The sequence below is a fragment of the Sorex fumeus genome, unplaced genomic scaffold (assembly GCF_029834395.1).
Source record: "Sorex fumeus unplaced genomic scaffold, SorFum_2.1 ptg000072l, whole genome shotgun sequence".
NCBI lineage: Eukaryota > Metazoa > Chordata > Mammalia > Eulipotyphla > Soricidae > Sorex > Sorex fumeus.
In genome coordinates, this window is record NW_026606129.1 from 67,310,996 (window position 1) to 67,327,108 (window position 16,113).

Consider the following 16,113-nt stretch of genomic DNA (forward strand, 5'->3'; position numbering starts at 1 on the left):
CGTGTGCAAGGCCCTCCCCGCTGCACTGTTGTTTGGGCTCCTTGTTGTTTTTTTGGGAACCACATCTAGTGGTATTTAAGTTCTACTACTAGGGCAGTGGTTGGGAGATCATGTGCTATCCAGGATCATAACCAATTTCCCAGTGCCTGCTTTTATTACCTTGCAGCCAAACATGACTTCCCATTGTTAAATCAAGAAAAATTTCAATGAAAACTTCAAAGCACATGAAAATTATATGAAGTTCAGATCATTGTTTATAAGTTCTCTGGAACATAGTCACACATCCATTCTTTACATTAGCTATAGTTGTTTCAGACCACAATGGCACAAATGAGTAGCTGTAATTAAGACTAAATGAACAGCAAAATCTATAATATTTACCATATGTTCATTCACAGGAAAAGTTTGCCAATTTTTATCTCTGTCAACATTTATGATATTCAAAATTATCACAACGGAAGTGTCTTATTTGCTATCAACAAACTGAGAAAGGATTAAGTCTATTGTTTCAAAAGTTGCAGTAAGAAACTTGGACAACAAAGTCTCCAATGGAGATGTTACTGGGCCCGCTCGAGCAAATCGATGATCAACGGGAGGGCCTTTACTTTACTTTATATAAATTAATCTAGTATTATTAATAGACAGCTAAATGAAGAAATAAACGGAATTAGTCATAAAAAACATTATATAGCTATTAAAAACAATAAGGTAAATCAACGTTAATGAACGCAGTTATAATCTCTCCATATGAGTGGATTGTATATGTGTATATATATGCCTATATGTAAATATAATTATGTCCTGATTTTTCTTAAACTATATAGATACATTTACATTTCACTAAAAAAATGCTTTAGTTTTTATCAAGGAGAATAGATGGGAGCTGGGAAGAATTTAATGTCATCCATGCCTGAACTATTCATAACTTCACGAAGAACATGAATTAAATTTGGGGGGCAGGCTCTCAATCGTATCAGCTCCTGGCGATTCTTACACAGAACGTTCCTAAAATTAAAAGTCAGACTCATGCTCACTACGAAAGTCCTTGAAGTGCTGCAAGCAGCCTGGTTTTCCATGCCAGTCGCAATTTACGCGCTGCGGAAGCAAAGCGCTTGGACCGCCAGGGGAAGGCTCTCCCATCTCCAGCCGGCTGCCTGCTCAAGTCCAGCGCTCTTAGGGACCTCTGCATTGGACCTTCTCCTCTAGCTCTCTGGGTTCTGGGCTGGGGGGTTGTCAGAAGCTGATTTCTTCCTCCAGGACGGAGAAATGAATCCTCAGCGGGGCAGGCAGTGAAATGATCACAGAGGTCGACTCTGACCACTTGGGGGTGTCGGTGCCCAGGCTTTGCCGGGAGCTCCTCTGACCATGAGATAGCCTACCTTCTGGCTGCTGCGGCTGCTGCGGCTGCTGCTGCTGCTGCGGCTGCGGCTGCTGCAGCTGTTGCTGCGGCTGCTGCGGCTGTTGCTGCTGCTGCTGCTGCGGCTGTTGCTGCTGCTGCTCCAGCTGCTTCTTCCGCTTGGCTTCCAGAACTGGATTCTCATACTGTGTCTTCCGGTTGATGTGGCTGCAGCAGAAAGCAGAGAGGTGACTTAGTTAAGGAACATCTCCCAAGCAAACTGCCAATCAGACGAGGTCCCTTGGTCAAGGTCGCAGCCAAACGGGTGCTCCAGGTGCTGCTCATCTTGTGTCAGAGTGCAAAGTGAGGAAACGGAAATTGTGTGTGTGGATGGTGTCCCCTAGGCTCACTGCTTAGATGCCGAGCACTGTGTGATGCGTCTTCTAATGACCTTTGGCTTTGTGTTGTTTCTGGGTTTATTTTGTTTGTTTTAGTTTGGTTTGGGGGACACACCTGAGAGAGCTCAGTGGTGACTGCTGAAATAATTCCTGGCAGTGCTTGCAGTGCCAGAGACGGAATCTGGGCCTCCTGCATAAGAAACTTGTGGTTCCAGGCTTTTGAGCTACCTCCCAGCCCATTTTACAGGACTTAAAAGAATACTGTCACGGTCCTCTCGTCGTTCATTGATTTGCTCGAGCGGGCCCAGTAACATTATGAGACTTGTTGTTACTGTGTTTGGCATATCAAATACGTCATGGGTAGCTTGCCAGGCTTTGCCGTGTGGGCAAGATACTCTGGGTAGCTTGCCGGGCTCTCCGAGAGGGGTGGAGGAATTGAACTCAGGTCGACCGGGTGGGCCGTGTGCAAGGCAAATGCCCTGCTTGCTGTGCTATCGCACCAGCCCTAAAAGAATACAACCTCAATGAAGTCGGAAGGTAGGTTCTATCTTTATTAGTATCTTATGGATAAGAATAGTAAATTTTCAAATGGCTAGGGTATAAGTCATTTAAACTAGTAAATACTGAAGAGACCAGATCTGTCTACTCCAAAGGCCAGAGCGACAGAGAATACAGCAGGAAGGCGCTTTCCTTACACATGGTCCCTCGAACCCCTGGATGTGGTCCTCAAACCAAAGCAACCAACAAAAACCCATATACACAGTCATTTCTAACTGCTCCCAAGATTTTAACTGCAGATTCTGCCCAAATTTTCAAATAGTTACTTGACAGAAAGTGCCGAAGAAAATCAGAAAATTATTAAGAAACAGATGAAGAAATTTAATGTTACCGGCAACTATGATCTCTTATTTTTTAACTAATTCACTTTTTTATAGGGGTCATGCCCATTGGCTCTCTTGAAGCCATGTGTGTCGGCAACTGAGTTCAAGGCCTGGGACACGCTAGTCACGTGCTCTATCATCCACATTATCTCCTCTGCCCCTGTAATATTGGTTGGCAATTGCTCATCGTTGGGTCATTTTGAGTCTGCAGAAATTTCCTGCTGGTCCACAAAAATATTATTGCCATTTAAATGACAGTGGTTTCAAAGCCACCAGACCAGTGTCAGTCCATAGGTATAAGAAGGGTGAAAATAAAAAAAAAAAAACACTGATCGGGGCTGGAGCAATAACACAGCGAGTAAGGCATTTGCCTTGCATGTGATCGACCTGGGTTCGATTCCCAGCATTCCATGTGGTTCCCTGAGCACTGCCAGGGGTAAATCCTGAGTGCAGAGCTAGGAGTAACCCTTGTGCATTGCCGGGTGTGACCCAGAAAGAAAAAACAAAAAACAAACAAACAAAATAACAAAAGCACTAATCTATAACACATACACAATGTTAGAACTGCTGTATAACTTCCTACAGTAGTGTTCAAAGAAGCATAAGCATTCACTCAAAGTTAAAAAAAAAAAAAGAAGTGCACCAACATCTGTCAACTATTTTGATCAATAGACATGGAACCAGAATTAAAAGTATAAGCCTCAGGCCATAGAAACTTCAAATGCAGCTAGCCCAAGCGAATATTATGTGTTCAAAGGAACAAAGATCCAGACACTTCAGATGGTTCCATATCTAATCAGGCCAGACCAAAACAAAAATGCACACACAGACAAATACAAAAGCACATACACACATATAAATATGTGTGTATTCTTATCTTGGCCTTATTTATTATAGTATATATATATGTACCATATACACCACTCATAATGTTATACACACATATTTAATCTTAATAATACAGACGTTGTTCCATCAAAATCACTTCAGTAGAATTTTGCAAACATACTTATGTGATTTAGAAATTGAAATATTTTTATTCCACGTTTTCTATGAGGCAAGCCTATCAAATAGTAAAGATAGACTGATTATCTTGTTTTGTTTTGTTCTTGGGTCATACCCAGTGATGGTCAGGGGTTACTCCAGATTCTGCACTCAGGAAATATTTCTGGAAGAGATCAGGGGACCATATGCAGTGCTTAGGATCAAACGCAGGTTGGTGACAAGCATAACAAGAGCTGTATCTGCTGTACTATTACTCTGGCCCCATAAGACTGATTCTCCTTTTTCTTTCTTTCTTTTTTTTTTTTTTTGTAATTTTGAGTCACGTGTGGCGATGCTCAGGGGTTACTTTTGGCTCTGCACTCAGGAATTACTCCTGATGGTGCTCTGAGGACCATATGGGATGTTGGGGATCGAATCTTGGCAGGCCGAGAGCAAGGCAAATATACTAAGTCTGCTGTACTATCAATCCGGCCCAAGACTGATCATTCTTAATTTCTATTATGTCCTACTTGTTTGTTTCCTAATCTTGAAGTTGATTTAATCCTATGAAATAGTCTAACATGAACAGGCATGTGGACCTGAGAAAATAAAGCCGTTGGAAGGCTTAAGTATGGCAAGATAAAAACTTGTCTGCCCTAAACCAAACCCCATCCACCAAACTGACATCATCTGTTCCAATTCTTGAAACGTACCTATTAAGGGCACCTCTTAGTGTCATCCTATAATCGAGGGTTCTGATGAGAGGATGAAATGTAAGCCCTATTCTAAAAGAAGGCACATTGTAATGAGGTTCTGATGAGGGCTAAGCTCAAATTAGCCTGCAACAAGCTAGAAGACCTCTGTTCCTATGCAGGCCACAGGAGGAACCTGATTTTTTTTTTCCTTTCTGGGTCACAACTGATGCACAGGGCTGACTCCTGGCGCAAGCACTCAGGAATTACTCTGGGCAGTGCTTGAAGGACCATATGGGATGCTGGGAATTGAACCCGAATTGGATGCGTGCAAGGCAAACGCCCTACCCTCTGTGCTATCGCTCCAGCCCCGGAACCTGATTTTTATGAGGGTCAGAACAACGATTGAGCTTGTGTTTCTGATGTCCTATATCATCTCCATTCCATCCTGTAGGCAAAGAGGAGACCATGTGACTGCTGCCAAGGACACTTGCTATACATCACTCATCATTTTTACAATAAGATACTGAGCATTTTATAGCCTGGCATTTTGGCATCATATGTTCTTATCACCAGGGTATTATACAAATGACTTTTCACTGCCAGTAGTGTGAAGGATAGAAAGCATGCCATTATCTTCATTGTGGCAGGCAGTATTGTGATGATAGGACATTTATATGGCACTTGCTTTATTTTTTTTAAAGGGTCTTTTATTAGCTATTTCTTTTCTTTCTCAGAGGAAGTGATATAATGTGTAATGTGTATCTTTTTCAAAGGTTAATCTCTTGGGCTTCTCATGTTCTTAGTGTCATCCTATAATAGAGGGTTCTGATGAAAGGACAAAATGTATGCCCTACTCTAGAATAAGGTAGGTACGTTGTAGTGAGGTCATGATAAGGGCTTAAGACTTAAAATACAGAAAGGAGGGCTGAGAATATGGTTGTGGATCAAGTGGTAGAGCACACAGCTGTAGGTGTGAGGCCCTGTGTTGATCCCGGTTACTGCAGGTGCCCCCACCTCCATCCCTGAGTACTGCCCTCCCAAACACACAGAAAAAGGAAGAACATTCAGATGTTTGGTTCTCGGTACAGGAGACGCTGCAAAGAGGAAAAGAAGATTGAACAATGTAGGTTAGCTTTCAACTCTCTTCTTACTCTTGGCCACATGTTGTAATGTGGAATATTGTTAATTCATTTCAAGTTTCAGACTTCTTATGCTTCTCGGGTGTGGGAGGCACAACCAGCCCTGTGTTGAGGGCTGACTCCTGGTTCTGAGTTTGGGGGTCACTCCTGGCAGGCTCGGGGACAATAATCATACTAGGGTTGGCCTAGTGCAAGGCAAGTCCTCTTCTTGCTGTACTATTACTCTGGCCCTTGTCCTAGCCTTTTAGAACATCCAAATGAACAAATAGTCCCTGAGAAATTCAAATCTGAGTAAGACTAAAGCTAGGCAAAACAGGGCTTCCTCCTAATGATCAGCAGCCTCTACTGATCTGGTCAAACGAATGCGTACTTTACTCATTCGCTCATTTACCTAATATTTATTAATTACCTGCCATGTGCCGGGGCTCTACTAGGCTTTGACGATATAGATGTAAATAAAACACAAATTCTGCCCTTGCGAATGATATAATTTCACATACTACCTATATATTCACTAAATATTGTCTCATTGATTAAGATGAATTAAGGTACATGCATGTTTTCATTGTATAATTACTAGAATGCTGTTATTTTTAGTCTGTACCTGATGATGTTCTTGAGCACAAATGTACATGAAAAGGAAATACAACTAATGTGTGGACGAATTGCACTTACTCTACATAGTAGATACCATAGACAGGGTCTTCAATCTTTTCCCAACCAGCAGGCAGTTCTGAAAAACAAAAAAACATTTAGAGCAAGAAGAGCATATTCTTTTTTTTTTTCCTTTTTTGGGACACACCCAGCGATGCACAGGGGTTACTCCTAGTTCATGCACTCAGGAATCACTCCTGGTGGTGCCCGGGGGATCATATGGGATGCTGGGATTCGAACCCGGATTGGCCACGTGCACAACAAACGCCCTACCCACTGTACTATGGCTCAAGCCTTGAAGAGCATATTCTTGAAAAACCTAGGGATTTTTAAACAACTAAGTTAAGCAAAAAGAGAGATTCATAAAAATGCCTTAAATCTAATCAAAATGGTATAACCTAACTAAAAGCAAACAAAAAAGCAAGTATTTAAAAAAAATTATCAGTATATTTTTCTACACAAAAAGAAATTCTTTATCGATATTTTGAGCAAGCAAATTAAAGTTAATAAAATGCAATCCCAGGTGCCTTCATTCTAACTCAACTGCTAAATTAGATTTTAATGGAAATAGTTAAAATGTGCCTTGAATAACTACTCCGTATCTTAAATATTTACACTTTTCCTATTTTCTTTCTAGACCACCTTATCATACAAACAAAAACATGGATGGAAAGTGTTTCCGTTTCATTTTCAATGCAAAAGTGCCGGTTTTTGCCTGGCAAAAATTACAAATGCATCTCATTTTCTCCTTGTTCCAAACTAAAACGGCATTAAGTAAAAACGCCCACAAGGACAGGTTCCCTGTGTCTATCGTTCAACTGCTCTAGTTGGACAGGCCAGTCTTTATCAGTACTTTGCGAATCACAGCAGAAACAGATCCTGTTTTCAGGCTGTGAAGGAATTTACACCTTCAAGGGTGATTGTGAAAGCCTTTCTGTGACCTAAGGGTCTTTTCCTAATGATGCACATCAAAGATTGAAATTTTATTAATTAGGTAATAGTAAGTCTGGAATAATCTGCATCTTTTGAGGAAAGCACATTGCCCCCGGTGATTTCACTTCAGTTGAAGAGCAACTAGGTTGTGCTTTGTATTATTAACCAATTATTTCAGCAGAGAAGTTTTACTTATTTTCAGTACTACCGTAATCTATACACAGTTGATGCTAGCTTATATAAATCACATTCCAAATGGAATCATTATTCCTAGAAGTAGCTATTAAGATCAACTTGAATAGAATATTATAAACACTTGAATTATCAGTTACTTAGAGATACAACTATCTTTTCAAAAAGCTGAGCGATCATGTGGTTACTACTTTCAAACAGTGACCATTTCATCAGGATATGGGGCTTACATATGCCACAAAAATTTCACTCGGAAACAGAGTCTCAAGTCACACACACACACACACACACACACACACACACACACACGCTAATTACTCAAAGTTTATGTTTTGTTCTAATTTGGCTGCACATCAAGAGACATTAATTTTATGGTTTTTGCTCCACATGCTATTTGTTTGCAAACAAAGAGACAGGTTTCTCCCTTTTTTCTACTTAAAAAAAACAGCAGGTTTTAAAGGAGTCTTTGAATTCTGGGAGACATAAGCTACTAAAATGCAAGACAGGTTCAACAGGCAGATGTTGATATAACTTGGCATTTTCATATGCTGGGTCTTGGAGAGGGATGCAAATCAAATGCCTGGGAAATGGTTTCCCCTTACAACAGTGAAAATTACCATTTAAATGAAAATAAACCAGGAAAATATTTTCAAAGAGTTGGAAAATGGAAAATTAGAAAGATGCAAATAGGTGCGCAGTCATCTGTTTTGGGGAAGGGCAGGAAAGTGTTCCACGTGATGTTTGAAGCAGACCACTTTTCAGGAGCTCAGAGCCAGGAGGAAGCCAGTCGCGGCTTCCAAAGAAACAAAAACAAACCTCTTCCAAAACATCTGCCCACCTTCAGTATTTAATATGATTATCTTCAGCTTAAAATACAAAGTAGGGAAATGGCAAAACTTAATACTTGCAAATTGAATTATTAATTGATCAAATCTCTATAGGGTGCATACAGTCTTCCTGAGAGTGTGGGAATTACCAGGATCTCAAAACTAACTGTAAGAGCACTGTTTGTGCAGACAATTCAAGCCCTTACTGGATAAGCACTTGGGTGAGGTTTGAGGAGGACACAAGAGGAGGCATCACATTTGATCCCTTTCCTGTTGCCTGGTCAACAATTTATAATCTAGAGTGGGGAAATGAGGCCGGTCAACTGATAGTTCTGGAAATTTATAAATTTAAACACATCTTTTGGAACACATTAGCAAACTCCAGAAATTGTCCAGTTTTTCAAGCTAAAACTCATTTTAAATTGAAAAGATAGATTTCTCACTTCCAATGTGGTGATTAACTTAATAATAGGAATTAGTCTCTGAATCCTTAAAATAGAAATGGGTCATCGATTTAAAAAGGGAAGATGTTTGTCCTCGAATTTGCCATTTGGTTCTAAAAAAACTGAAAATGGCAGAAAATACTTCAGCCCAGAATACTGATGATAGAAGATTTTTTTTTATTCTCTCTTCTATTCCCTTGTAATTACTCAAGTCTCACAATAGAGACGTTACTGGGCCCACTCAAGCAAATCAATGAACAATGGGAGGACAGTGCTACAGTGCTATTCGGCGTGGCCCAAAAACCAAAAAAAAGAAAGACCAGACTACACAGCCTGTCACAGAGATTCAGATGGCTACCTTCCTCTTTTTAAAATTTATTTTTACCTTCATTTTTGAGCTACGTTCAGCTTTGCTCCAGGCTCAGTTCTCAGGGGTCACTTCTGCCAGTGCTCAGAAGACCAGGCAGTTCCAGGAATCAATCCCAGGCCTCCAACATGCAAAACATATTTTTCACCCCTCTGAGCCATCATCTGTCCAGCTTAACTGAGACCTTTTTGGGGGTAGAACCTTAACTATAACATCTAAAATGTCTCATTTTCCTTAACATCTCAGACCACATGTTAACATCTCAGGTAACACCTTTCTCCTGCGTTGACCAGGGATTGAAAGAGAATGCTTATAAATCATTTTGCATAGCACTTGGCCAATATGGTCAACCAATGGCACCTGTTACCAAACTGTAACTTAGTTTTGGCTTGAAAGGGGATTAATTTCTGTGTCTCTGCCTCCACTAGTTAACTGCCGTATGTGGACAGCAAAAAGCAGTTCTGATGTGTTTTTAGACAAAGGGGCTGATATCTAACAAGTATGTGATTAACTCTGCAAACCAAAAGTGCACAATGGAGCTACTGGTTCAGTTCAAACGACAGAGCTCAGAAATGACAACTGTATAATCAAAAGACCTATGTCCAACGCCCCAGCCAAGGGGCGCCATCTCTCTGAAGCAGATTACCGAGAGGGTGTGTCCTTGTCACATCTGGAATCTCATTGTTCACGAAAAATCTGACAGCTGCTATTCTTGAAAGTAGGACCCCCTTATTAAGAAAATGGGCAGTGAGCTTGTCAACACAATCTGGAGTGAATGCAACAGAAAATAGTGCATATGTGTGTACACACAACACTTTATGTGTGGACACGTGCAGATAAAAATCAAGAGTCCTAGCTCTGGCCTGCCCACACAGAGGAAACATGAGGGTCGTTTTTATAGAATACACATGCCTCCTCTGTTCCATAATAAAAGCAAACATGACAAGAAGGAAGTATGGAGAGGAAATCAGTTCAATTATACAAATGTAAAAAAAATAATAAAATTATTTTTATCACTGTGGGAAGAGCAAAACACATTCTCATTAAGTTTCCTCATGAGCAACATGGGAGTGCCTCTCTCAGCCCCCCGTTTTTATAGATAAGAGAGGGGAAACCAAGGTCATGGAGCTGGATTCAGCACTTCACAAACTATTACTGGAATTATGGCTGTGGCCATGAGAGGTGATACTAGGAAGACAGTTAAACTTGTTGTTAAGTATTTTCCAAGATAGGGAAGTTTCTGTCACATGACTGCATTGCTACATGGGAATAAACAATGCAGAAAATTCTTTCCTAAAGTTTTCAAATTTCCACAGACGCAAGAAAGGTTGCTTCCTCATGCTCATGGGACAACAAAAGTAAATCACACATACTACCCAGCTAGCACACAACAATTTTAGATGCTTGGGTGAACTAGGGCACTAATTTTGTGTTTGGAAAACCCAATACTCTCTTTTTAAAAATTTTCTCCTTTTTCTTGTTCTGCTTTGTTTTAGGGGGTCACGCCCAGTAGTGCTCATAATTTACTTGTAGCTCTTTGCTTAGGGATCACTCCTGGTAATGCATGGGGAACCATCGGTGGTGATGGGGATTGAACCAGGGTCAGCTGTCCAAGGCAAATACTTTAATCCCTGTACTTTCTTCCTGGCCCCTTTAATTATTATAATAAAATGGGATTGATACTCTTCTAAAAAGTTAAAAATTGTTCCATAACACAGATTGAAACTCAACTTATTTCCACCAGAATGATGACAAGAACAACTTATAAACATCTTCAAATATAGATTTTTTGGGGTCTGAGAGATATTGCAGCAGTTATGATATTTGCGTTACCTCCAGTACAAGTAATCAGCATCATATATAGTTCCCTAAGTATGCTAAGGGCTGAGTACAGAGCCAGAAATTAGACCAGATAGCTCTATTAATAGTTATATATATATCAGTGGTAGTTACCACTGATATATCCATCATTTCTACAACTGAGTATGTCCTAAACACTAAGAAAAATAGTTAAAATCATGATTATTTTATCTATGTTAACAAAAACAAAATTTAAAAAAATAATCTGTTAAATATTTTGAAATGTTAGTTCTTAAGCGGGCTGGAACGATAGCACAGCAGGTATGGCGTTTGCCTTGCACATGGCTGACCAGGCTGACCCGAGTTCGATTCTTCCACCCCTCTCGGAGAGCCCGGCAAGCTACCAAGAGTAACTCGCCCGCACGGCAAAGCTTGGCAAACTCCCCATGACGTATTTCATATGCCAAACACAGTAACAACAAGTCTCATAATGTTACTGGGCCCGCTCGAGCAAATCGATGAACAACGGGAGGACAGTTATTAAGCAAATCTCAAAACGGCTAGGACGATTTAATAATCTATGGACAGTTCCACTAACATTGATCTCTAATATTTTCTTAATCCTAAATTTTTAAAACTACCTCTCACCAATTTGATATTCCACTCCTGCCTCAACTTGCTTGAACCTTTTCTGTATGGACACAATATACTCAAATGCTGGGTGCTGCTTGCAGTCAGACACACGCATTGAAAAACTGACCTTTCGTCCATAAGCTAGAGCGGAAAACATGGCTGGAGAAGTGCAAACTAACAAAATCAAGGGATGGACCAATTCACTGGGAACAAGGCCATTGAGGGCAAGTCATGCAGCTGCGGGCTGGGAGGGCTTTACCTAGTTCACTGTCCAGCTCCTCGGTGTGGACCCCTTCTTCTCCAAAGGAATAGCAGGAATGAGACAGAAAAGAGAGAGAAATATTCAGACACCAGCACCAAGAAAGAGACTCCCCTCAGAAAAATAGCAGTGAACATATCATTTTATTTTGTCCTTACCTGCATTGTGGCTTAATTCATTGACTTGGCTAGTAAACCCGAGACCACAGTGTAAATCACTAAGTGGTCAGAGCTGATATTGGCAACATAATTACACGGCTCATTTCCTTGCATGTCAAGAGAGGAGTTGATTGGTTATAAAAGATGACAAATACCTCTGCGGTTTCTGTGTTCTTAAGTGAGAAGTCACTTATTACAAACCTTATTTCGAGCAAACGAAGCTGCTAGACCTTTCAATACTAGTCCTTTTAATCCTTCAATAAATCCTGTAATCAGTGAGGCAATTAGACTCACAATTAAAGCATTACTTAAAAGTAATATTGCTGCCTGAAAAATAGAAGGTAAGGTCAAATAGAGAACTCAGCTTATAAAATGAGCTACGCTTCAATCCCTCAACTGGAGTCAGAAAGATGAACTATGTCTGATGTACATCAAGGAAGCAAGGCTTTTAAAGGTTGCCCTGAAAAGTGTATTGGGAGGCAGAATATAGTTCGTCTAGGATTTTGAAGTCATATAGCTTAGAATTATTATAATGAAAATGGTGTCAATAGTGTCATTGTGTGGAACAAGTCAAGACCATCTCCATTCTAGACTGTCTCCTGTTATCAGTAAACTATTTTATTATAGAATTGAGAAGCAAATGCAGAACACATGCAACAATCTTCCCAACTACAGAGCGGGTTATCTGCCCCTCTGCTATAAGCTCTGTAAATGCAGACATCCAGCCTGTTTACTATTGCAATACGCTCCTGCCCAGTGCAGTTTTTGGGTACATGGCAGGTATTAAATATTTCTTAAATGCACGCATGAATGAATGAAAAATGAATCAATGATAGGTTTGAGTAACTAATAGAGGTTTACCTAATTTATGAAATCTTGTTTTTAAAATTATCCACAGCCAACATTAAGAATTGGCACTAGTATTGTCTCTTTTCAAAAGTCATCAGATTTCCAGCAAATGTTTAATTAAAATTCCCATCAGGATATAATTAAATAACATCTTTGGGGGCTTTATTCATTTCTTTATTTTTTCCACCTTGTTGCTGGGCCCCACTGGGAGCAAATACTGTTAATGCTGATGATGAGATCTGCCATGCGCCAGTCACTGTACTGGGTGTCAGAGATGCCAAAATGAGCACAGACACATTTCTAATCCATCAAAGGCAGAGACAAGCCCAAAGCTCATATTAATAAAAATGAAATTAAAACTGCCATGAGTCCCCTAGAGGAAGACATATAATAATGTAATTGTACCTGGGGGCAAGGTCACAGGAAAAGTCCCTGAGCAGTCATCTGAAGGACATGCAAAATTTAATGAAAAAGACTTGAGGATAAACACTGATGAGAACTTAAGCTGTCCAAGAGTGGGACTTCTGGTTTGCTGCTTTCATTGATAGGTCCTAGAGTGCACTAGATATGCAAAAGGAGTTCAGTCGCTCTGTGGAATGAAAGCATATTTGAAGCAGAGAGGGCTGCATGTTTGTCCTGGAGCAGACCCAGAAGCAAGAGGGCTAGTGGATATGAGGGACAGAGCAGGGATGGGTGTGAGTGAGGAAGTAATAGAGACGTGGAGTGACAGGATGCGGGCATGGCTTTACTAAGCCAATCCAGAGCCATTGAATATTGCTTGAGGAAGAGGTCATAACACCTGATCAGAAAATCATATTTACATTGTAAAGATTGCTTTCACCACAATGCAAGGAGAATGGGCAAGAGTGCAGGGGGAAGAGGAGCATGACTTGAACGTGGATGGTCAAGAGGGTGAAGAGTGAAAACTTTCCCTGCATCGCTGGGAAACAAAGTGAACTCAGCTGGTAGATGGATTTGGAATGGGTGTGAAGAAATGGAGTAAATCAAGGGACATACTTGAGAATGTATGAATTTACCCTGAATTGAGAGAGGGAAAACTTACCGTGGACCAGATTGGTAGTTAGTGGGGAGATCACTAGTCAGGTTTTAATCAGATTGAGTTTGAAGTCTCTTTGAGGCAACCAGTTGGCATTATTAACCAGGCAGATTAAAACACTGCCTGCAGCTCAAAGGCCAGGATGAAAGCTTCTACTTTTAATAGAACTCAATACATAGAAATGACAAAAGGAGTTACACACTCGGATCAGATTCTCAAATTTGTCCCCCACTTTTGAGAGAAAATAAAAAACAGAATTATTTTTTTACAATTGTATCGTGCTACAGAAACTAGAGTACTTTTATTCCATGTGCCTGTGGCCTACATAGAGTCAGAAAGAGAAAAATACTGACTGGAATGTGCCCAATATTGCTACTGGTCTCTGCATCATGCTATAAACGATACCACAAGGAAGACTGTGCCAGATTTTAATTGGCAACAGAAAATATAGGTATGGGAGCTGATGTTTGTTATAATGGTATAATCTAGTAACATATTTATACTGTTTGTGTACACAAAAACACAGGCATACATATAATTAATTTCCTCTAGACAGAATATATAAATTCTAATGTTGAAGGGATAATTACTAAACTAACTGCAACTGGTATGAAGAAATATTTGCTCCATAAGAAATAACATTACCATCAATGATAAGAATTCTAAGAATTAAAAATTACATCTTGGTAACGAAACCATTCAGTATGTCCACGAGTAGTTTTTTCCTCAGTAAAAGCTATTAGAATCTTCTATCATCTGGAAAATTACAACAGCGGAGATTTTCATATATTTTCAATATTGACATTGACATCAGGGAGTCTATTTGGAATGAGGGTCTAAAGTGTGTTTTAAAAGAATCAACAGGAATCACGTAAAGACTTAGTTCTGTTTAATGGTGGATTACATTTTTTGATGCTCTTGTCTCTGCAAATTAGCCTCCTATCTCATAAGCATGCAAAGACAGCTGACCACATGTATTATTTTTCTTTTTCAGCAATGGAACCAGAAAGATGAGTGTTTCAGCCAGACTTCCTCATTCAGATGTATTTGTGTTTCCACATGAAATCACTCAGATAAATATTAAACATCCAATTTTATGTTCAGTTCATATAATCTGAAATCCCTATGTAATAGAAGGATATTAGAGTGCCAGGTTTTGACAGTGTTATACTGCACTGGCTTACATTTTCAAACAGACCTCATGTTTATATACACACCCATTCTGTCCCATAGGAGAGATTAATAAAGCTCTACTATCTTAAAGAAAAAATGGATCCAATAACCAAACTACTGATTCAAGTGGCAGAGATGAATTATGAGTAGAAAAACAAACCATTTCCCATTTAATTCATCCATGTCAAAAAGTAATTTTGGTAGAACTTGGGACAAACTTCAAGGTACTGCAAAGGAATACATTAGGGGTTTTGTGTGTTTGTGTGTGTGTGTGTGTGTGTGTTAGTAGAAATCAAAATAGCCCTGAAATAAATTTTTAAAATCAATTTTTTTAGCCAGTTAATTACTCTGAGAGATTAATAGGGATAATGAAAGCAAGGGTAACACTGCAACCCCACTCTTTAAGTACACTCTTAGAATATTTAAAGTGTATTTGAGGTTACACGGAGATTCGAAAACAATTCTAAGACAGATCTGCTGTCTGTCCCTAGGTCAAGACTGGAACAATAATAGATTTATGAAATATCTAGAGTCGAAGAAAAACTCCTGACATTCCCTTCTAAGAATTTCCATACTCTAAGGGACAGGGTCCTGGTTTTATATTATGTCACAAGCCATCTTTGGTTTGAATATTCTTATAGACTTCCTGAGTTTTCTTCACGTTCTTCTAGACAGAAATCTCTTCACTACAAAGCCAGCTCAGTGCTAAAACCCGGGTGACCGTGCTACAGCTCTTTAAAATTTCCATGTGTGAACAAGACCCCAGTTCACTCAAACGAACCCGCCTCTTACCATCATCTTCACACTCTTCCAGGGGCTTCTGCTGCTTGTTCAGGCACCGAGGGTCTAACCAAGATGTCGTCTTTGTGTTATGGCTGAAATCCAGAAATAAAAACAAAAAATGTTGTTTAAGAAGATGCCCAATGACAAAGGATTATACACTTTTCAACCAAAGCAATGATACTTTTCGACAACAAACCAAACCTTAAGGTGCTTGCTTCCCTTCCATGTTGCCAAGCCTGATTTGATCCCCGGTACCACCAGGTGTGACCACTGAGGACAGAGTCAGGAGTAGTCCTGAGCACCGTGGGGTGTAGTTCCCCCAAACCATCAAAACCCGCACCACCTCCAAAATATTCAAAGAGCAGCAAATCCAGTCCAGGAGAAAGCTCAAGCTTGGGATTCTAAAATAGCCCGAGGAGGGTGTTAGTAGGCTTTTAACTTTCCTAAGATATAATCATTCCATTAAGGAACATTAAGGAAAGTTTTAAGTGTAATACTAGTTTTGGTTTTGAAAAATGAGTTCCAAATGACACATCCTGTCTATACTCTCTC

At 39.9% G+C, this 16,113-nt stretch overlaps 1 protein-coding gene across 12 annotated transcripts in view; it reads right to left on the reverse strand.

The window, feature by feature from the left end:
- Window positions 1-16,113, reverse strand: part of MAGI1 (membrane associated guanylate kinase, WW and PDZ domain containing 1) — a 782,434-nt gene that overhangs the window by 94,191 nt on the left and 672,130 nt on the right. For 6 of the 12 annotated variants that reach the window (XM_056129865.1, XM_056129864.1, XM_056129861.1 and 3 more), the window contains exons 6-9: window positions 15,571-15,653; window positions 11,542-11,580; window positions 6,109-6,166; window positions 1,380-1,564 (exon numbers count right to left, since the gene is read on the reverse strand). In XM_056129865.1, the coding sequence (XP_055985840.1) occupies window positions 1,380-1,564; window positions 6,109-6,166; window positions 11,542-11,580; window positions 15,571-15,653 (365 nt within the window). The remainder of the gene's footprint in view (window positions 1-1,379; window positions 1,565-6,108; window positions 6,167-11,541; window positions 11,581-15,570; window positions 15,654-16,113) is intronic. The other 6 variants (XM_056129871.1, XM_056129870.1, XM_056129862.1 and 3 more) reach the window with 2 other exon arrangements.